Source organism: Phaethon lepturus, unplaced genomic scaffold (assembly GCF_000687285.1).
Source record: "Phaethon lepturus isolate BGI_N335 unplaced genomic scaffold, ASM68728v1 scaffold34688, whole genome shotgun sequence".
NCBI lineage: Eukaryota > Metazoa > Chordata > Aves > Phaethontiformes > Phaethontidae > Phaethon > Phaethon lepturus.
Genome location: NW_010556103.1, coordinates 25,920 through 48,232, shown reverse-complemented (window position 1 = coordinate 48,232; position 22,313 = coordinate 25,920). Strand labels below are relative to the sequence as shown.

The following is a 22,313-nucleotide window of genomic DNA, read 5'->3' as shown; positions in this document are numbered from 1 at the left end:
TTAAGGGTTCCTCCTCTAAGCCATCTTGAGCGTAGCACTTCTGAACCGTGTTGGTACCCGCAGCACATGGCTACCCTGGAGCAGGAGCGTTCTCCGGTGCTCTCAGTTGACTTCCAGAATCCCGGGAGCGCCTCTGTTTTTCATTGAGGTTAGCTGTATGTTTCTTCTGCCCCCAAATCTCTCTGCTTCCTCAAGAGAATAGGACACAAGTTTGGGCTGCGTTCTTGCCATAGCTGTACGATGATTCTAGATAAAAGGGTGCTTTACCATTTTCTTCACTTGTTTTAGGATTGCTATAGTGTCTTGCTACCACATTTTCAAGGCCTGTGACCCAGCCTCTTGTAGTAATAAGAAGTCTGGCTGGGCTGGGCTCTGACCTCTTAACAGGAAAGTAAGAGGAAAATCAGCCTGGTCTCTGTGCATGTCTATATGCTTATATGGGGAAACAAAATATAAATGTAAAATACATATTTAAAAGACCAAGATTGACTATTCATTTGCATATATCAACTCCTTAATAGCAGAGTGTAGGCGTATTTTTGAGGAGCTGACACTGTACAGATGATAGGGTGAGGAGGAAAGATGACTTGGCATCCTAGTGTTCCTATATTGGAAATATTTCCCTTGTTTTGTGTAAGTGTCTCTGCCTTTTTTTTCCTCTTTTTTTTAATGTCAGCTCTTACTTGCTCTAAAACTTCACTTTTTTGGGAAACGGTAGTTCAGTCTCCACGGTGTTGTAGGTTAATCTCATTTACTCTCGTTTTTAAAAGGAAGGGCTAGTTTGAAATGCTCCTGTCACACTGTATGTAGAAGTCAACTGCAGATATGATTACTCCTGATAATGAGAGGATTACATTGCAGGGAATGATCCAAAGTGGTCATCATTTTTACTATCCTGTAATAGTTAACACAGTTTGTTCTCTGCTTCCCAAAACACAGGGTAAGGCTGAAATTCAGCTTACTTGAGGCTTTTCTGTCAGTCACTTTGCTGTGAGGTTTTGTTCCATATAAATCACATTATAGGTGAAAAATATATATTGCTGCAGTTAGCTTCTCTGGGTTTTTTTTTGAGGAGCAGGATGGGCTGTTTTTAGCAGTGATGACCTTGCAGGGGCAGACTTCTAGTTCTTGCATTTGGAAATTTGTGTTGTGATTTACAGAACAGTTTTAAGAGTATTAAAATGGAATGTTGCTGATTGGATTTTCATTAATTTGTTAATAAATGTGTATCTCATATTCATTAATCCAGCCAAAAGAGGTATTACCCACTCTGAATATCAAACAGGCAAGTATAATTTAATAGAACTCTAGGATTTTGAGCTGTGATGTTCACAACCTAAGCTGCTATCTCAAGCTTCTAATTCTGTTATTCTTCTGGAAGGCGGAAGGGAGGGAAAGGATCTGGTTTCAATGCTAGAAACCCTTCTCTGTGCTTGCTATTTGAATGACAAGTGTCTTTGTTCAGGGGACAGGAAAAAGGAGGATTTTCCCTGGTGGGGTACCATAAACACATTAAATATGAATCATCTTCTAGACTCTTGAAATGAGGGTGTCACGCTGAGAAGTGGCATTGTAAGCTGTGCCTAGAGATTTCTTATATGAAATAAATGTGCCTGAAGCTTTAATAATGCCTTCTCGGCAGTATTTTATAAGCTCCGGTTGCAAGGAGGGTTGCTTGATTCTCTTCTGTTGGTTCTTAAAGGTTGAACAAATTTTTTGTGTTGATCAAGACACATTGAACAACTGCTTCAAATACTTAAAGTTCAAACTGCTGATTTAAGTCCTTTCGCAAAGGTATCTTTCTAGTTGATAGGTCAACACCTTGTTCTTGTCTTTTGGCGATGATGCAGGAATATTTTCAATCATGTGCTTTAAACAAGTGTTGCATTTTTGTCTTTTATCTCCAGTAACAGGGATGCTCAAACCTTCTGAACCCCAGCGAAGAAAACTGTTAGAGAAACTTGCTTCTCTGCTTATCATCTCTTTGTTCTTTCTGTAGCAGATCTTGGAGTGAGCTTCTTCAGCTCACTGATGATCTCTTAAGCTGCTCTCCATTATCCACAGAGATGAATATGTATCTTTCCATATTTTTTGTATTACTCCCTAGGAGTATTTCCTGCATCGTTTCCATCCTGACAGTTTCCAGTTCTTATCTCAAATTGAATTCTCCACAAAAAATGATGTTCTTGCTGTAACAAAAGGGGAACAGCTTTTATGCCACTGAGATGTATTTACTGAACTCTTTTTTGCATATTTCATATTTCGATACAGTTAATCTGTGATGTGTTGTATTTTTCTGGTTCCCAAACATCTGTGTTTGTATCCTGGGAAAACATTTGGTAAATGATAAAAGTTCTACCTTTTTGTGACCATGACAATTTTGTGCTCCTTTTTAATTAAAGGGACAAAGAACTTGTCCCAAACTGGAGTATTTGGCTTTTTTGATCATAATTGTTATTGAAATACTTGCTATAAGCAATTTTGGTAATTTTAATTAGGAAAATAAGGCTTTGTTTCTCAATTGCTACTGTAGAGAAATGGATAAAAATACTTGCATCGCCTGTGGGGTAAACACCAGGTGCTAAGGGGTATGGGTCGTGTTTACCACTGCCAAAATAAGGCTTCTTCATCATTCTCAAGCTGAAGAGTCTAATAAAACTTCAAAATGGACATGTGGGATTTTTTTTTTGTTTGATTAGGTTTTTTTTGCTGGGTAACTAGAGTCAGGCTTCTTGATTTTTATTTTTAATGAAAATATTTTGGCAATTTATCATCCTTCCTGGTGTCATTAGTCAGTTTTTCCTGTTGATACAGAAATAATTACCAGAAATTTCAAAGGGGTTATCAGTGCTGCTACTAATTCTATTATCCTGGGCTTATAAGTACATGCTATAAACAAATTATCAGAAAAAAAGATTCTTCTTTGTAGTTGATCTCCAATGCCTATAAAAACTTCCATTGCTTTGTAAGCTTTTCCCTTCCCCTTCCCACCGCCCTCCCAGTTGGAAATGCCTTCCTGTAATTTCCTAGGAGGATGTCTTCCAGGGATTCTGTCTGCAGTGTGCTTGTTTCTTCGGTCATGTGTCAAATACTTCTTTCTTACAGAATTAATTTAAACCAGATCCTAACGCTCTTTAAAAATGCATCTTCCTGGTGCTGTATTTTGGTGCAGTGCCCTGGCTGCTCCGGCTTGTTAGCGCTAACGTAGGTGACACCAAGTGTAAGTATTACTCCCGGCAATAGCGCCTGCCCCAAAGAGCTGTGGTGGAGCTAATTGCGTTAGCCCAGGAGAGGTGGTTAGGTACGGCTTGGGGGCGGTGGAGGGGTTCCTTCATCCTTCTGAGCCGTGTGGTGAGAAGTCATTGCTGGGAAATGCGAAAGGGAAAGATTTCTCTTACCGTTTCCATTTTATGGAAACTTTCTTAGACGAGTTCTCTGCACAGTCAGTTAAAACATTGTAGTTGTCTGGGACTGTATGTGTGTTGGGTGCATACCTGCTCCTCTGCGTGGAGCAGAGCTTCCTTATAACTACCTACGAAGGATTACATAGATGTACTCCAGATCATCTCTTTTTCTAGATCAAGTTTATTTTCAGTCTTCCTGACGCTCATATAGTCAGTAAACCCAGTTTTCCAGAACTGCTCAAACACAAGCTGTTTTATCATTCTGAAAGGGTTTTTTTATGGCAAAGTCTTGCATTAAGTGGATCCTATTCTTCTATCAGAAAAGCTTGAGAATTACTTCGTGGCAAGAGAATTCCCTGCTCCTTAACGCGTAATGAAAAACCAAGCCAGTGAACGGCAGAAAGAGAGCAATCTTACCGTACTATTATTTGGGCACCTCCTTGCAGTAGCAGCACCGAAGACTTCATGACGGCCAAGAGGGGTTCTTAATTTCTTAGAAGAAAAGCAACCGTGCATCTAAGGAACAAAAGAGTCTGTTTCTTAAATTGAAGTGTTCTTTGTCAGATCCATCAATCCTGACATCATCATACAGTCACTCTTTTAGGGTAGCGGGCTGTGGGGGGAGCTGAGGGGATGACAGGTAGAGCTTGAAGAGAGCAGCTGAGGGTCCTAGACTTCTGACTTGCTTGGATGCAGCTGGTTATTGCTCCGAGTGGGGAAGGATCTAAGATACATGGAATTGGTGTGTGTGTGACCCACTAACGAAAGTTCAACTTAGAGACCTAAACTTGAGTGTTAATTTAATAACGGATGTCATTTATAACAGAACCAGATTGATGTATTTACCCAAAGTATAATACACTGCTTGGTTCAGCATGTGAATGTAAGGGGAATTTACACTGTTGGGCTTAATGTAAATTAAATTAACCTACCTATCTTGAATCTGAGTGTTTTTAATAACTGGTGAATTGGATTGCTTTATTATATTTGCTGGGATGCTAGTTTTTTTCTCTATTAATACACTTAACTTGCATTCTAGCTTCGCCATTCAGAGACAGGCATCGAGTGGTGGGTTGTGTGACAGTGTCTGTCAATAGTGAAGACAAATAGTGCCAGAGACACTTAACCCATCCAATCTCACCCAGGGTATAGGTCGGTCTTGTTTTCAGACTTCTTCATAAGTCTCTTTTCTTTCTTTCTTTTTTTTTTTTTTTATTTTATTTCTAAATAGTGGATTGATACTGATTTGAAACTAAACTTTTTGGAAAAGTTTTTGACATTACATCAGTAATACAAGAAGAAGAAAAGTAGAAACCCAAGTTTGGCATGTGAGGTGTGTTGAAAGCAGGTTTGCAGCCACTTTGTAAGTTCTGGTTTTTACCTTTAAAACCTTTGGCAACACAAGGGTTGATGTGGAAATTTTGCACATAGTATCCTTTTGGTTTTGTTCTGAAATTCTTCTTCTGTGTCCAGTGGTTCAGATAAACCCATTAACATATAAAAGTCTTATCAAGAACATGACATGTTAGATACATGAACAAATTTAGTAAATGGGTATACTTCATATATTAAGCTTATACACCGCCTAAACCTCACCCTGCGTGGTGAGTTTTCACTTTTTGACACTTAATTGTTTTCTGAACATAGCCTAGGGGATCGCATGGGGTGCAGGCTAGGTTCGGAGTTCTCTAATGGCTTTTTGCTAGTCCTGGCTGAAAAACTTGCAGAAACAAAAATATCTCCAATTTATGTGCGTTTGCAATCTTAAGCTTTCCAGTCTGGGAAATGACTTGCTTTGCACCCCAGCTGCAATTAAAAAAACAGCAAAACAAAAGTCATCAGGATGCTATTTGTTTCTTTTTGAGAATTTGGTAATCCTTGTATTTAAGGATCTCTTTGGAAAGAATGAACAAGGATTTCAGGATTGGCTCCACGTAAGTGTTATCTAATGACAAGACTCCCTCAATGCCAAATAGTGATTTTTTTTTTTTTTTGTTTCTCCTGCCTTTCAGACCTTTTTTTTTTTTTTTTTTAGAGGCTGAATGCCTTGCTTGACTTCACAAGTTAATAGGATATAGAAATATATGTCATTGCCTTAGTTGCTACACTCAGGAGGTAATATATTTTCTTTGTACAATGCTTTATGTCATCAAAAAGAAAAAGACTTTGCTGATTCGTTTTTTGCTATGTGTTCTTCCCTTAGTCTCTGATACTATATTAGCCTGGGATTTTTAGCAGCATGCATTTGTGCCCCATGCGTGTTGCATCCCTTCTTCCACTGCCTGCTTTTTTGGCTGCTTTTTGTTTTCAGAAAGAACCTGAATTATTCAGTCTCTTGGTTGTGAATGTAATTCTGTTCACTGCCTGAGAGTGAGGTGAATGTTTGGGAGCGGTAGGCACCTTTTCAGACTTCCTGGGAAGCAAATGTACGAATGACTGGTATCATGAACAACTGGATTTTCTTTGCAATACAGTCTTTCTAGGAGTAGTGCGGGGTCATTGGTTATCTTTATTTGCATTCTGAACTCCAGCACTAGCCACTTAGAAAACAGTCAAGACCTAAAAACCTGTCTTTCATTTACACATTACAGAACTGTTTGTTACTAATGTGTAAATTAAGATGTCCAAAACAGAACCAGGACTTCCTTATGCTGAACTGTTTGATATCAGTCTGCCTCTCTTAGAGGAAAAAAGCTTGTAGGATAGGCAACAAATTCTGAATTACTTATTTCAACTACCTTACATGTTACAGTGATGGCAGTGAATAGATTCAGGAGGTTTAGTTTCAACAGTGATCAAAGTTGCTCTAATGTGAAAGTAGTTTTCTGTTCTCATTTGTTTTATTAAGAAAAAGGGGGAAAAAACCCAACCTTGTGATGCTGGTGCACGTTTTGTTTATAATACCGTGGCTGTATTCTTGCCATAACATGCACTTGGCTTCTATTCAGTGTCGTTGCTCTGATAAGCAATTTTTATTTTGAGGCTGTGTTAAAATATATTCAGTCTTATATTTCAAACTGTACATACTCATTTAAACTATATATTTGTCATTGCAAGCACTGTTAAATTGCAAACGAAAGAGCCACCTGTAACAGTTCCCATTAACATGTGTCTAAAGAAAGTAACCTCAAATAAAAGAAATGCTTAAACTGGGGAAGGTGTGTGTATGTTTGCACTCTTCACTTGACAGACCAGTGACCAGGTATCCCCCTCGCACTCAGCATCCGCTGATTTTGGATATTATCTGCATGTTGGGGAAGACTTATTCCTCAAAACCAGGAAATGCAAAATGCTCTTGCCTTTTAAAGCAATACCAGCCAAGTTTGAATTACTGAAAACTTTAGAATAAACTTTTCTTTTTTTTCCCAAATGCAGCATATTCAACCAAGAGATCTCCTTTGGGTATCAGATACGCATGTCTTGTCACTGGCTTTAGAATCAATTGATAGGAAAAAATGGGAGCCATGTAAAACATACAGTGATTTATTCATTATAGCAACTTTGTGAATTCGTATTTGGTTGACTCCAGTTATTATTTATTACTTCAGAGGAGGATGAGTTGGCTAAAAGCCTGCAGACTCCATGAGAAAACATAATAAATTTTATGTTTCTGAGTATTTGCATAACTTAAAATGTTACTAAAGCAATGACTAATTTAGCCCTCAGAATTTTAAATTTGTGTATTTGATTGTTCTAATATAGCCAGTTTAGTTCATTGGCTTTAATATTTGTCATACTTTCTTACGTATTTTTACTTATTATAATGAGTAGACACTGGCCTGTACACACGTTAAAACACTTGCGTGTTTATGGATGGTAATGGCATTCATTTGAGAATATATAAGGCTAGAGAGAGAGGTTTTCTTGCCATTACTGTTTAGCTTAATACTGTTCCAATAATCTAATCTTATTGTTACACAGGGATGTCTCTGATAAATGGAGGAGAATATAACCAATTTATAAGGGACATTATTTCTTTCCTTTTTAAATGTATAAAGGAAAAACATATACACATATTCATACATGTACATGCTTTTTAACTTCTAGGGGAAAAACCTGGAGGAGAAATTGTTTTGGATAGCAATAATGATAGCAACTTAAATATTGCAAAATGCTGCACCCTAAAGCAATGATACCATTACCAGCTCTTTTAGCTTTATACTGAAAGTATTTTGTTTAGTCCTTTTTTTTTTTTTTTTTTTTTTATTATTTCCCCCCAGAAAAGTGAGGGGGAAGTACAATTGTTGCCTTTCTGGACAGGATACGCATTGAACCATTTGATGCGCAGGGTACGATCAGTGGTTGCCATACCTGTTCTAGTGCAGCCCTACGTATGGATTGTCACTTTAAGTGTTTTGTACACGTCTTCTAAAAGACCTTTCTAAAACATTGCCCGTATTTGCTGCAAAAAGATAAATCTTTGATATTAATCTATTGGAGGAAAAGTCTTCCAATTCGAGAGCCCTGCTGCCTGGTTCAATGTACGTAATTATTTATTTGTCAAAGTCTTTGTCATGGGCAGGCAAACACGAGATGCGCATACACTGCGTTGTACTTTATCCGTTAAAAGAAGAATTGGTTTTAAATGGGGGAAATATTGCTGTTCAGTAATCCAGTTCTGCAGCGTTACTGCCGCGTGCTCCAGGTATTCTGTTTGCAAACGCCTGCATGCAGCAGATACGCTGTATGCGTGCTGCATATTTCTATTTCTTCCCGTTCGAGTGTATAAATGATGGATGGAAACTAATTCTATTTTAACAAAACAAAGTAAGCAACCCAAATAGCAATGATCTTTCTCAACTCAAAGTGGCTGCAAATCAGCTCCTAAATATTGTCACTGAAATTAATATCTAGATTTAATAGTTCTTGCCAATCCTATAAATGTTTTTGGAAAAAGCATTGCATTAATGCATGATATAGAAAGGATAAATTTGCCTTTAAATTGGAATGCAGTTCAAAGTGACTGAATTCTCCAATTTCAGCCACTACATTTGCCAAAGAACAAACTGGAAAATGGAACTGGTATCATTCATCTGCTCCTGCTTCACTGGGAGGACATAGGAAGGGACGTCCTATGAAGATAAAAGCAGAATAGTTTATTGATAAACTGTAATCACCACTAAATTTTGCAATCTCGAGTAGTGTAGACTTACTTTTAAATTAATTTAGCACAGAAAAGGTGTAAGAAACAATAAAGGTTTAAAAATGCTTTACTGTCAGTCATTGATACTCCCGGGTAATCATAAGTAGGCTGATTTCTAGGAAGGTGTGCTAAGTTTTGCACTTAGTTAAATACATATATCCTAGCTGAACATACTTTATTCTGTTAGTTTTAAATAACTTAAACTGGATAAAATAGTTCAACAATCCTTAAACCTTTTAGACTTGAGAGATTAATATAATATTTTGGATTTTAAAAAAAAATCCCAAACAACAAAAAGGAAAACATCATGTTCCTCGTAATAATAGGTATTACCTCTAGGACACCAGTAACTAGTTGTACAAAAATATTGTATAATTATATATATATATTATGTACAATTTGTTTCCAAAATTGGATTATTTCTGTGGTTCTAGTTTATTGTGTAAGGTGTGGCGAGCAGTGCAGAAATACAGAAAGTAGCATCTCCACCCTAGGAAGCTTTAATCTGAATAGAAAATTCAGTTATTTTTCAGTGACCTACAGCTAATATAAATAAAAAAAGACCTCTGTTCATCAGTACTGCTTCCTCTCAAACATTTTAGCCTATGTTTTCAGCTGATTTGTCCATTAAAATTCTTCTGTGGAAATCGTAATGGTGTTCTCCAGAAATCTTCAGGGTTTTGTTTTAATCATTTAGCTGTCCTTTCATGTTTCTAAAACAGATTGATCTGTGTGACCTCTGGAGAAGTCACAGTCACATTCTTTAAAATATCCTGCTTAATACGAATTTTTCAGAGGTCTGTCCCAAGTTGTCTCCGTACACGTAAGGGACTCAGCTAATAAAGTCTGAGAGAAACCAGTCTCAGTGACTGAAAGAGTCAAATTACAGAAATTTCGTGTCGTCTTGTATCAGCATGTCACCAATGCAGATATTTCATCCCCGTTTTGAACCTTCAAAATAAATAGCTATGTCATAGTGACTGATACCAGTTCCATTTTGCCTACCAACTCCGTTGATTTTATATTTTATTTCTCATTTATGATGGAATAATCAGCAGCTCTCTTTCTCATTTATTTTCTCATATTTTTATTCCAGGATTTGCCTCTGAAGCAGGGAGTGTCTGCATTAAAAATGACCTGTAGTTCTCTGCTTCATAGGTTAGAAACTTATTTTAATATTTTGTGGCTAAGCACAGTCCCGTCTCTTTCAAAAATAAAAATTTCCAACAATAAATGGTTTAATTGGCATTGAATGTGGATTATAAGCATTTTGCATTGGGGCTTCCATTATTTTAGACGAAATGGCTTCTACACAAATAACTAGTCCAGCTGAGGCAATGAAAGCTCTGTCTACTTGCAGCCATTTTTATGAATTAACATTAAGTTTTAAAAAAGTTGATTACAGTGGATCATACTAAGTCATATTTGGACATTTCCAAAGTACTGTATTGGTTAGGCTGTATTGCTTTACGCATTTACATTCTAAAACTTGACCAAATTCCAAATATTTCTTGGGGGAAAGAAATCGGTTCATAAATCACTTTATTTCAATGGGACTGCTATAGCCAGCACACACAGAACCCTGTATCTTGTATTTACTTCTGAATTATACACCGCAGATGCTTCTTCAGCTCCTTCCTCTTCCTCCATGGGCGGTGCTTGCAGCTCCTTTACCACCTCTTCCAGTCCTACCATTTACTCTACCTCAGTCACCGACAGCAAGGCTATGCAAGTGGAGAGCTGCTCCTCAGCCGTGGGGGTAAGTACCAGAGGGGTAAGTGAAAAGCAGTTAACCAGTAACACAGTCCAGCAGCAGCAGTCAACGCCGAAGAGACACACAGTCCTGTACATCTCGCCACCACCTGAGGACTTGCTGGACAACAGTCGGATGTCCTGCCAGGATGAGGGGTGTGGATTGGAGTCAGAACAGAGCTGCAGTATGTGGATGGAGGATTCACCCTCCAACTTCAGTAACATGAGTACCAGTTCCTACAATGATAACACTGAGGTGCCACGTAAATCACGCAAACGAAATCCAAAGCAGAGGCCAGGGATCAAACGTCGAGATTGTGAAGAATCCAACATGGATATATTTGATGCCGACAGTGCCAAAGCTCCTCACTATGTCCTTTCTCAGCTCAGCACGGACAGCAAAGGCAACTCAAAAGCAGGAAATGGGTTGGTATCTGCTTTTTTTTTTTTTAAAAGTTCTATCGCCATGTGTAAAACCAAACTAATAAAACTCCTCCCATGCCCCGTCAAGTGTTCTACTCAGGTTCTCACATAAATCCCTTCCTTGCTATGCTGTTCCCTTTTGCGTCCTAGCCCACGATAAGGTCTCATTAGACTTCTTAATCTTTATTTAGAAGATAAAGCTAAACTTCCCTGCAACAATTGGACACAGCACTGATGAGCTCATCTGTATTCTTGTTTAAGTGAAATTCCTAAAAGATTGCATAATTCCATTTATAAAATGGCAATGAAAACGTTATTGTGTTTAAAAAGAAAGGCAGAAGTGGACTGGATGCACCCTAAATCTGAATGTTTTTTGCAGGATTTTATGTGAGGATTTCAGTCTGTACACTTTACCTGCTTCTGTTTGTCTCTTTCTCTATTTATCAAATAGAGAGAGTGATGGGAGTAGAAGTTAATGGCTTGTTAGCATTTCTCATCATTTAAATTAACACATGCTTTACTTTTTTATAAAATGTTAAGATGATATGGTGAACCAGATTTTGTTTTTTCTTGTGAATTCACTTCTGTATTTGATTTTTTCAGAAATAAATCTCTAATCCTGTTTCTCTCTGTGCTTCTGGGTTGTGTGCATGTGTGTGTCTGTACGTGGGCACGCCTGGGTGGTGGTCTCTCATCTCTCCCACTTCACACTGTTCACTAAATGCATTTCAGTAGTTGCTTAAAGAGGAAAAAGTCCATCAGTTTACAATAGTGTGTTGATACATTTTTTTAATTTTATTTTTTAACTTGTGGCTTCTTTAGTACTTTTAAGATGGTCAAGTGGATAGAGTTGGCTTTTTTATTTTGGGTTTTTGGGGGGGTGGGGGAGTGTATTTTGTTTTTACTTTTATGTATGTGCTTGCAGTACGTTCTAATGTTCATCACAGTAATGGTGAATATTAAAATTTGACTGATGGGAAAGATTATGATGGAAAGAGCCTAGAGTCTGTATTCCCAGGGTCATTGCAGTTCCATACTTAAAATTTCACTGTGAGATTCTGAGAAACTCTCCAGAGTGTGCCGCTGCTTCCCGCCGGCCTGGGTACCGCGTCGGGAAGAGCCGAGCTGGCTGGTACCGGGAGCGTTGGCTCTGCCGCCCGCTCCTGCCTCGGACCGCTGGGTCTTCTGGTGTCTCCTTCCAACAACCGCTCTAAGCGTGACTGCGATTGTCCAGCATCTCTCGTTTTCACCAGCTGAATTGATAATAAAGTAAAACGTTAGTACGTGGTAGACCCGAAGAAGCAAATTAGCGTATGTAAAGCAGCGGCTCGGAACTAGGAAACTGCCCCCACCGAGCACAAGGGAGGGCAGGCTCTCCCGTACAAAGGGAAGAAACTTTATCGAAAGGCAAGAACTGTGTGATTCTGAGTGGGATCTCTGGACAGAAAGGGGAGATGTACTAAATTCTCGAACAATATGTATGATCGCAACCTAAAACGTCACAGGGCTAGAACATTCCCTGAAATATTAGGGGCTAACAGCGAACGTGCATCGGTACTGCCAGCAAGACTCTGGGAATGCAGGGCTAGATAAGCACAATTTTTTCCTAATGTGTCGTATACAGGCTAGGTTGACCTGCTGCAAAACTCTTATGTAACAGAATTGTCCTTTTAAATAAAAGCTCTGGGATAAGAAATGGCCAAGATATTAGAAAACTTAATTTTGCAGTTGAAAGATGGAGATTTAGCATTACAAATCTAGGTCACAGTAGTGACTTTCTTTTTTTTAACTTTCCAGCCTGATGGAGTTCAGCCAAGGGAGTTAATTTACTTTTGGCTTTAAGAAAAGAGCAAGGAAAGCACCCTTGCTAATTTGTGAAGTGGAAATAGCGTTTGCCTCAAAAGAGACTTCTACTTGGTTGTCTTTAGGAGCATGGAAGGAACAGAATATATTTCTTTGTTAGAATTTGTGAAAGCCTTTTTAGAAACGGGTGAATTGATGGTGGTTTAGGGCAGAGTCTCAGGTTTCGAACATGCTTGGTCTCACTTTTACTTTCAGGTCCTCACTGGGAACAGCCCTGATGCCAGTGCAGGACCAGGCAAACCTTCACTCAGGAAATCTGTTTTGCTAGAATCGTGGGCTTTTCCACGATTTTCTGTATCTTTTTTAGAAAAGAAGTGCTAGCTTTGAGGAGACGTTGTCTGGTAACAGTTAAGCTAATAAATAAAAGTGCGTGTATGAAATATTTTACTGTTTGTAGTGCATGAATATTAGTATTATAAATAAACTAAAGTAGAAAGATGTGTAAATGAGCTAGCCTTGTAATTTCAGATGAAAGACGGCTGAGAAGTTCTGGTGAAGGCTTTACAATTGCTTTCAAGTTCAGCTAATCTGATTGGAAGTCTTGATTGCTTTAGGTTTCTAGAGGGAAGATTTTCAAAATAGTTGTTAGGCAGCATCTTTTCACATAAATATGGCAATGTATAAAATATTACCCTGTTGACAATTAAGGTAACTTGGGTTTTAAGAGTAAAATACTGTCAGCAAAACAGAGTTGTGTTGGAGAGTCCAAAGTGTCAACATCACACCGCTAAAACTTTGCGTTTCAGGTGTTAAAAGTGAATTTCATTTTGATGGCTGCCTCTCTAACGCTTCCCTTAAAAAAAGAGTAATATCTCAGCCTCTTCTATTAATTCACAGAGCTGGAACTTCCAAGCGTGACAAGGTCAGACTAGGCAATCCGTGTGATGCCTCCGCGTGGAGCGTTCTGTGACGTTTCAGCGCCCAGCCTGCCCAAGGGAGGTGCAGAAAGCGCGGTCCCAGGCACAGCGTTTGCAGAAACGCGGTGGCGTTGGCAGTAGCTGGGGTTGCCCGGCGTTCCTTCTCCCGTTCCCTGTGGGAAGCGAAGGGATTGTAGCTGTGGGCTTTAAAATTCTGAGGGAGAAAAAGAGAGTATAGTCCCCGAAATTTTGTAAATGTATTCCTTTTAATTACTAGTCCATTGGAGTAGTAATTATGCTTCCTGACAGGAAGACTAGTGAAAGCGATTATCTAACAAGCTTGAGTTCGATTAGCATTTTTGCTGAACTTGTACAGAAGCGAAGAGCACAGTGGTGTTAATTACAGTTTATTTAGTGTATCGCAGCTTTTATATATGCTCTTGAAGAAGAATTTTGTGCCTTTTCCTAAAAGAAGTTATGTTTTTACATAGCATTTTTACATAACATTTTTATTTTTTTAAACAGCCTGTTTGACTGGACTATGGCAGAGTCTCTGTGGCAGAAAGACGGTACTCTTGCAGGTCTTTTTTTATAGTAGTTTTTTATCTAGATCCTGCCTCTCTGCCGTTACTGGGTTGAAGACGAGCGCAGGGCAGGGCTGCTCAGGGGCTCAGCTGGATGAGCAGAGCCTCGCTTGGCACGCCGTGGTGGTGAACCTTCACGAACAGAAAAACATGAATGAAATTCATCCAAAGCGCAGACCTCGTAACAGCTCTTAAAACGGTGTACGTTTTAACCCTTTGTTATGGGTCTTAAAAGGTTTCGGAAGGCTTAGTAGAAATAAGGACGTGACAAATAGGACTTTCAGGGGCGTGAGATGTGCTGGAGTCGGGGCAAAGTGCCCGACCTTCCCTGGGTAGGAGAAGGCCCTTCTGCAGGAAGAGTGCTGGGACGGGCTGTGCAGGGGCTGCGGGACGCCTTGGAAGTATTTGCGTGCTGCGTGGCCTTGTGCTACTCCTTGCGCAGGAGGAGTTTTAGGAAAGGCGCTGATAACGTGCGGTAGCGTGGACCGTCTGGTACTGGGGAAGAGAGCACTACGGGGTACCCCCGCCCGCAGGTCAGCGCAGTGGCAGAGCTCTCAGTAAGCGGTGTGGAAGGAAAAGCCTCTCTTTCACCTTTCTCCCGGAGGAGAAAAAATTGTGGATAAAGTAACTTCCGTATGTTACACATTGAAACAGGATTTGTTTTTTTCAAGCAATTCACACCCGTTATTTTAAACAGCTTTCGTCAGAGTCATTAGCTGTTAGAAACTACTTTTTGGTAGCAAAAAAGAATATTACCTTTGCATAAACTCACTGAGCCCTTTTTCTGCCTGTACTGTTTGCCATGGCATGTTTACATCTGCTAGTGTTAAATGAGTTTATTAGACTTCAGTTCAGGTTCATTATACAAACCTGCTCCATATAAGATCGAGAGTTATTTTCCACTGTGCTTTAAAGCGAACAGAAAATCGATCACATGATGTTATACTTTGGAGGGCTTCTTCATTCAGGTTTTAATTATGGAACTGGACACAAGATACCGTACATCTTGAGGTGCGCACCTGGAAAGAAACAGTCTTTTTGCATACACTGCAGATTTAAAATTGGTGCAGTCGTGTCAGAGCTTTTTACAACAACTAATTTGGTTTTAACGTAAATTTTATGATCTGTTTTGACAGAAATTACTGTTTGAGTTTGCATGGATATGCAAGTTCAGGCGGAGACAGGCATGAGGCTGTTTTCCTATTCAAAGAAGTATCATTTAACCTTAAATCCATTCAGTGTGTGTGTGTACATACGTATATTTGTTACAGAAGCAAAACAGCTTATTCAGATAACAGCAGGCTGTATCATATACTGTGAAAAAGCAGGTTATGAGCCTTCTTCTGTTTGTTAACGTAGTTTAACGCTAATTGCTTTTCCCTTCCTTTATGTTTACTCTCTGAAAAGCAGTTCCTATTTGCACTGGATGGAGGAGGCAGGGAAGCGCCGTCCCTCTTCATCCTGCAGGTTTCCTTCTCTGTCAGAAAGAGAATTCCAAAGTTTGCTCTCAATTATAAATCTTCTATCCATTAATATACACTCTTTATCTTTTTAGCTTTTCTGTGATGTAGTTTGTTTTTACTGGGGAGCTGCTTATAACATCTTTTTAATGGTCTGCTTTGACTTCCCAGAGCATCAGAGAACCAGAAAGGAGCTGGAGGGAAGAAGACCCCAATGTTGTGTGGTCAGTATCCGACTAAGAGCGAGGGGAAGGAGCTGAAGATAGTGGTACAGCCGGAAACCCAGCACAGGGCTCGCTACCTGACTGAGGGCAGCCGAGGCTCAGTGAAAGACCGGACACAGCAAGGCTTTCCAACTGTGAAGGTAGGCTGTTCGGCGTTGGGTGATACGGGGCTCCTTTCCCCGGGATGCTTTACTAGAATGGGAACTGGTTCAGTTCAAATAGGCCTAGGATCTCTGTTTTTAGAGGGAAGGGGGGGAGACTTTGCAGTCTCTTTGCTGTGGAGACTGTGCTGTATCTCTTCTTGCAGGTAACAGGAAGTCTTACTTGCATCGCAGAGGTGCAGGAGGAAGGAAGCTTTATGTCAAGGCAATGATATATAATCTGTGATGCATGTCCTGTTAGACTGCAACTATGCAAACTGTGTAAACAGACAGGCACGTGAAGCATACAAAACTAGGACAGTGAAATGCTGTAACTGTTTGATTGCTGATGATGGTGGGCCATCATTATGCCTTATTGGTAAGGACATAAAAGGAGGTTTCCTTTTAAAAAAAAAAAAAAGGTTTGGGGGGATGTGTTTGGCTTATTTTGTGGGGTTTTTTGTTTGTTTGCTTTTTAATAAGTACCTGAATCCACATATCCAGTGTCTGTCTTTCGAGTTGTAAAGATCTAACTGAGGTGTACTTCCTGGGTCGTACTGCTCAGTATGGTTAGCACTAGGGAAGTACATGTGGATTAGTGGAACTGGAGAATGGGGGGAAGAAAAGAGGAAGCAGTTTTATGCACACTTAGCAAATGCAGCCTGTTTTCTGTATAGACTTTGATGCCTTAAAGTTTAGTTGTTGATGGTCACTCGCTCTGAGGTAGGGATGAGCGGCACAGAGGGCTCGATGGTGTTCTCAACCCTTCTCATCAAGGGGAAGGATCTGGATCGAGCAGATGCAGTCAGGAACCCAGGGTCTGGCTGCATAGCTGGTTTCTCCAGCCAGCATTTAGCTTTTTTGTTCATCTTGCTTCATTGAGAGGGGAGAAAAGGATGGCTGATGTAACTCACCTTACTCAAAGAGGGGGAAAATTGTTGGTGATCAGGCTTGCCAGCCTGGTGAGGAGGGCTTTACTGTAAGCTTGTCAGAGGATGGGGACCAAAGCCCAGAAGGGAAAGGAGGAGCTACAGATGGAGGAGAAACACGAGGAAGAAGGCTACAAAGAAGTCTTTCACATTCCTGCTCAAAAGGGAGAACATTCAGAGGCTGTTCTCCAGTGACTGCACACTAATGCACAAAGTGTGAGTTTGCAGGTCTTGTTTCTTCTCTTGTGTAGTCACAGGGCTGTGACTTGACTGGAATCGCAGCGGGCAGCTAGTGTACATGGCTGGAATGCAGTCGTGGACGTGCGGCAGCTGAAGAAGAGAGGACGTCATGTATCATAAGGAGCTCCCTGGCCGCACAGACCTCCAGCATGAAATTGGAGACTGGCTGCTGAGATCAGAGAAGGGAGGAAGCTCAGGGATAATGTTTTGGTGTCCATTACAGACTGCCTGACTGAGAAGATAATAGATGATGCTTTCTATAGGTAGCTAACAGGGGTCTCCTGCTCACCGACCTCTCTCATTGTAAAAGGTTTCAGCCATCTGTCCATCTGCAAGGATGGCTACATAGCGTGGAGGACACAATCTGAGAACTTTAGGACTTTGCTTGTGAAGGTTCCCTAATGCAAATGACAGAGAGTCTTATCGGGGTAGTGCTGTACTTGACTTAACACAGAGACAGACAGAAGAACTGACGTCAAGTATAATCGCAAAAGTTGCAGCGACCACGGTATGAATGCGAGGGTGGGCATGGAACTGAACACAAGCCAGCATTGCACAGTCATTGGAACGAAGGCAGATGGCATCCTGCTTACGCCGGGAGGAGTGTGGCCAGCAGGTTGCGCAAGTAGGCAACTATATTTGTTACCATACAAATAAGAAAGATAAAAGACATTTACTTTCATACTTCTTCTTAGTTATGCCACTTTGAGAAAGCAGCAAAGCAGTTCTCAATCTGGACTAATTTACCAGATTGACAAAGAAATGTTTGCTTATGATGCAGCCCTTAAAATTTGTGCTGACTACTGCTGAGAAAGTATAGAAGTATACTTATCTTTAAAGTCCTGTTCAACAGTGTTAGAAACATCTCCAACACTTCACTTAGTCCTCCTGAGTAATGTAGAAATCCTGTAAAGTTTCATAAGAAAAGAATCCATTCATATAGTCCTGTTGCTATGGTGATTTAGTGCTCATTTATGTGAATTTTCTTAATGGGCCTTTGTTCATCTGGATTTCCTTTTAATTCCTTTCCCAGTTACCCTTTAGTGAAAATTCTGTTTGCAAGAGTTTCGTGTCACTGAATTCCTGGAAGCTCAAGCTTGTTTTACCAGTAGGCAAACTAGTTCATACCCTGCATAAAAAGTCTGCCAGGATTGGACAGACAAAATGAGTCAGTGGATCTTCAGGAAATCTGAGCTAGTGGAAAAAAAGTATGTAAAGGACAAGAGGGCTTTTTGTTTTGTTTGGGTTTTTTGGAGGGTGTTTTAAAGATGGGGAAGAACAGTGTAAAAACATTGCTAGTTCAGTAGAGATCTGGTGCTTGCTCTTCTCTGGCACCACATGTGACGGGCAACCGTTCAGATGCATCACTCAAAGCAGACTGAGGAGGAAAAGCAGGTTCTGTGGCCCTTTCAAGAAAACCATGTTACTTGATGACTTAGAACTAGAGTCTACAGTCAATACGCAACATTAAGATTGTATAAAGAAAGCTTAGTCAAAGTGACTTGTCTGGCAAAAGAAAGATTATCCTGAATGCAAAGTCTCAGCAGAGGTGTTCCAGCCATCAGTAGCAGATTTTCATGTTTTCTTGCTAACGGTATTGCAAAGCTGGAGCAGTTGCCATCTAGATGATGAGAGGTGCTCTTGCACACCTTTCATACCTTCTTCTAACAAGAACACCGGGGAAGAAAAGCAACCCTGGGTAGCTGTGGTGATGCTGTTTCTAGCCAAGGAGACCTTGGTGGCATGACACAAGGACCGTTCATTCGGCTTTCCATGTAAAAGAGGTTCAGTGGTAGAATATCAGAATACCCTTTACTCCCTACTTTGTTCTGACCACTTGGTGAAATGAAGTCCTCTCGCTGGCTGTTTTCATGGTCTCTTGTTTATTTGTGCTCTCTCAAGCTTTTGAGCTCTTTGACAGGAACTATACCTGCCAGCCTGTGGTCCACATGTGGGAGCCTGTGCTAGGCCACCTCCAGAAATCTTTTGTCCTTGCCCATCCAGAGCAGTCATAACCCACCTACCTGCTGTAAGCTAATTGTGCCTTTTGAACGTGAGGAGCGTCCTGTGGTTTTATCAGTATTTGCTGATTCCCACCCCCCCACCTCTTTTTTCAAACTTGCTAAGAACTGCAGAACTGAATTTTCCCAGTGTGCCAGGGACTAATCCCCGAAGAGATCCTCTGGAGAATTCTGCTCTCATTTGCATCTCCTTACTAATAAAGATTGAGCTTCTTTCTGCAAGTATTGACTGGGCTTCCAGGCGTGAGACAAAACAGAACATTGTCACCCAGAAATCCTCTAGCAACAGTTGTGGCTTAATGAAAACATTAAAAATACTTGTTTTTTCTCCTCCTAGAATGCTGTGGCAAATAATTGCCATCTCTGGCCTGGGAATTTGGCAGCAATCTAGTGTTTCTTTTTCCTTGGTGTATTTTTCTTCTATTACCTAAAAAGAGTGAGAGGTTATTTCATAATACGATGTCCAGGTTTACTTCAAGATTTCTTTTACTTTTATGTTAGAGCATTTTTAGTATGTAGCACCACGGTGGGATTCCGCTAACAAAAAAAAGCATTAAAAGGACACAAACCCTTTCATGCGTGGATGTCCGTTATAAAAATGAATGCATTTTTCACTAACATGTTTAGTTAGTGAATTAATTTAATTATGGCTTGCACACTGCATTGCAGGAGGACTGCTAAATCATTATGTGAAATGTATGTCTGACCATTTATGAAGTGTTTCAGTGAATCCTAACACTGTTCATGAACTTTAAGTAGGAGATGTCAAGCTGCCATTTTTAATTTTATTTTGTCATCTGAAAGAAGACTAGGTTTGCATGGTTGGACCATACAATCATTCATCCTGTTCCTCCCTCTGCTTTCCCCCTCAGCCTTTTCTGACTCATCCTGTCATTTTGCAAGTGTTAGACAACTTTAATCTGCTTTCACAAAGATTGCAAGGTGCGGCTGGCGTGAAGATGGGATCCTAGAAGCGTAGCACACTAACTGATTGATCAGCGTGCACATACTGACCAACAAATTCTCATCAACTTTGGAACCAGCCACAGCAAATGTTCTCTTTCGCAGCTTACTGGGGGTGTAGATTCTGGGGGGGAAGGAGGATCCTGGAAAGAGATGGGGAAATAGTCGTGGTTGGAGTGAGAGTAAGGGGTTGTAAGAGACCTGAATATTGCAGTTGGGATAATTCTGAGTGAAGATAGATAGGATCCAAGCTGGTCTAGAAATAAAATATTAATAATAACAATTGAAAAATAATTTCACCTGTTCAGTAAATGACTGAATTGTCTTTTAATGGAAGAACAAATGACAAAAGAGAAAAAATGCTAACAAGTTGTTTATAAACTAGATGAAAAATTTTTGTTCCTTCTTCCCTTAGGATTGTTTCCAGCAACACTGGGGGCAGATTCACTTCAAATTCAGCTGCATAAAATGTTTCCTGTTTTAATTAAGAGGCATTGTTGGCCAATTAAAATATTTAATCTGTTTTGCCATGTTTCAGCTGGAGGGTCACAACGAGCCAGTGGTGCTGCAGGTATTCGTGGGCAACGACTCCGGTCGAGTGAAGCCGCATGGGTTCTACCAGGCCTGCAGAGTTACTGGGAGAAACACTACTCCCTGTAAAGAAGTGGATATAGAAGGAACTACTGTTATTGAGGTCGGACTGGACCCGAGCAACAATATGACACTTGCGTGAGTAGCTTTTTAAAAAACATTTTAAGTTACTAGCTTGTTTTCAGAAACTGATTTTCCTTTTTTGGTTGCATTGGTTAGTAGTTAAAAGTCTGGAACATCTTGGCACACACCAGGCACTTAGTGAAGCTACATGTCTAAGAAAAACTTTTAAATCGCATTCTCAGTTTGTGTTTGTTATACTTAATGCTTAATCTGGTCTTTCCTACAACTTTATCAATTAACTTTGTTACATTAATTTCATGTTCCGTTTGAACAGTCCTGTGCATATTCAAGCATTATGTGAGCTATAAACTGGTCACTGGTTCTGCTGGTTGTCTTGTCTTTTAACAAGTACAGAACTGCTAATCAGAAGAGGGAAGGAGAATATTGGCATCTTCAGATCCCTTAGGCCCAGGAGGCTGGGAGTTGTGGATAGTGAGGCTGAACTCTGGCTTTTCTCCTCTCTTGCTTCGCTTGTTCCACTTCTGTCGTTTCCACCAGGTAGTCCTTTGCCACGGAAGCCTCCCGCTCTGCTGTCTTCACGGAGCTCGTCTGGTCAAGCGTAGGCAGCGTTCTGCGTACAGTTTGCGCGTGCGCAGTCCCCGAGGAGGGCTGTGCTCTGTCTGATGGCAGTAGTTAACTGCAGTAGATTTTTGAGCAAGTGGCCTCATCTGCCTGTGTGGTTTAGCTCTCCCAGGAAACTTTAGATATAGTGATTCCTTAATAAGCTTTTCGCATGTATCTTAATATACAGAAAGGGAGTGATTTTCTTTCAAAGTATTCTTTTCAGTAGAACATCTTTTAATGGGTATGTGGTTGAAAGCTGCCACTCTTTACTTAAAAGCTTGTCTTGTTTCAAAAGAAGAAATGTTTCTTCAATTTACAGTGTCCACTTCTTATGCAGGATAATACAGTTTGCTAATAGACTGAATCATTTTGATTTTTTAAAATATAAAATATATTCCCATTATAAGTTTGTAAACTGCCTCTTAGGAACTTTATACTTGTCCTCAAGTGTTAATGTAAACCCATACAAGTACAGAGATACTAGAAAGATGAATTTGGCTTTATCTAGGAAGAGAAGTTTTGCCTAGGCTGTTTCTCAAAAGGCACCTTGATGTCTCAAAAGAAATCTTCCGAGTGTTTCAGTGATGCTGTAGCACCTCTCTATTGATGGTAATGCCAGTGCCACCTTCCGGATCACACTTCCCCCTCCTCTCTGCTCCCTAGCTGTTGCTTGTTGGCCCTGATGCAGTACAAAAATTTGTTCTACTCAAACTAGATATCAGATGGTCCCTGTACTTTTTGGATGTAGGACCTAAGATCCTGGTAAATTTACAATATTCTTCTTACCACATCAGGCTGTGTTTGTTCTTTTTTGCTTGTTTGTTTTTTGCTTGAAATCATTTTGCATCTAGCATGTCTTTCTGAAAGTTAGCACTGCATTACTCTCTCACCTGGCCCTGTATACATTTCCCGTAGGACCACAGTTATGGTATGACGTATCTGTCACTTCCAAGTTCCACTGAACATAAAAAAATAATATGACTACAGTAAGTTTTCTTCTACTACTGCTTTAAGTGAATGCAGAATATTTTG

The 22,313-nt window shown here is 40.1% G+C and overlaps 1 protein-coding gene across 1 annotated transcript in view; it reads left to right on the top strand.

Annotated features, from left to right (window-relative positions):
• Nucleotides 1–22,313, top strand: part of NFAT5 (nuclear factor of activated T-cells 5, tonicity-responsive) — a 41,226-nt gene that overhangs the window by 3,022 nt on the left and 15,891 nt on the right. Inside the window, exons 2-4 of the mRNA XM_010292380.1 lie at nucleotides 10,167–10,725; nucleotides 15,658–15,850; nucleotides 20,542–20,732. Of these exons, the coding sequence (XP_010290682.1) occupies nucleotides 10,167–10,725; nucleotides 15,658–15,850; nucleotides 20,542–20,732 (943 nt within the window). The remainder of the gene's footprint in view (nucleotides 1–10,166; nucleotides 10,726–15,657; nucleotides 15,851–20,541; nucleotides 20,733–22,313) is intronic.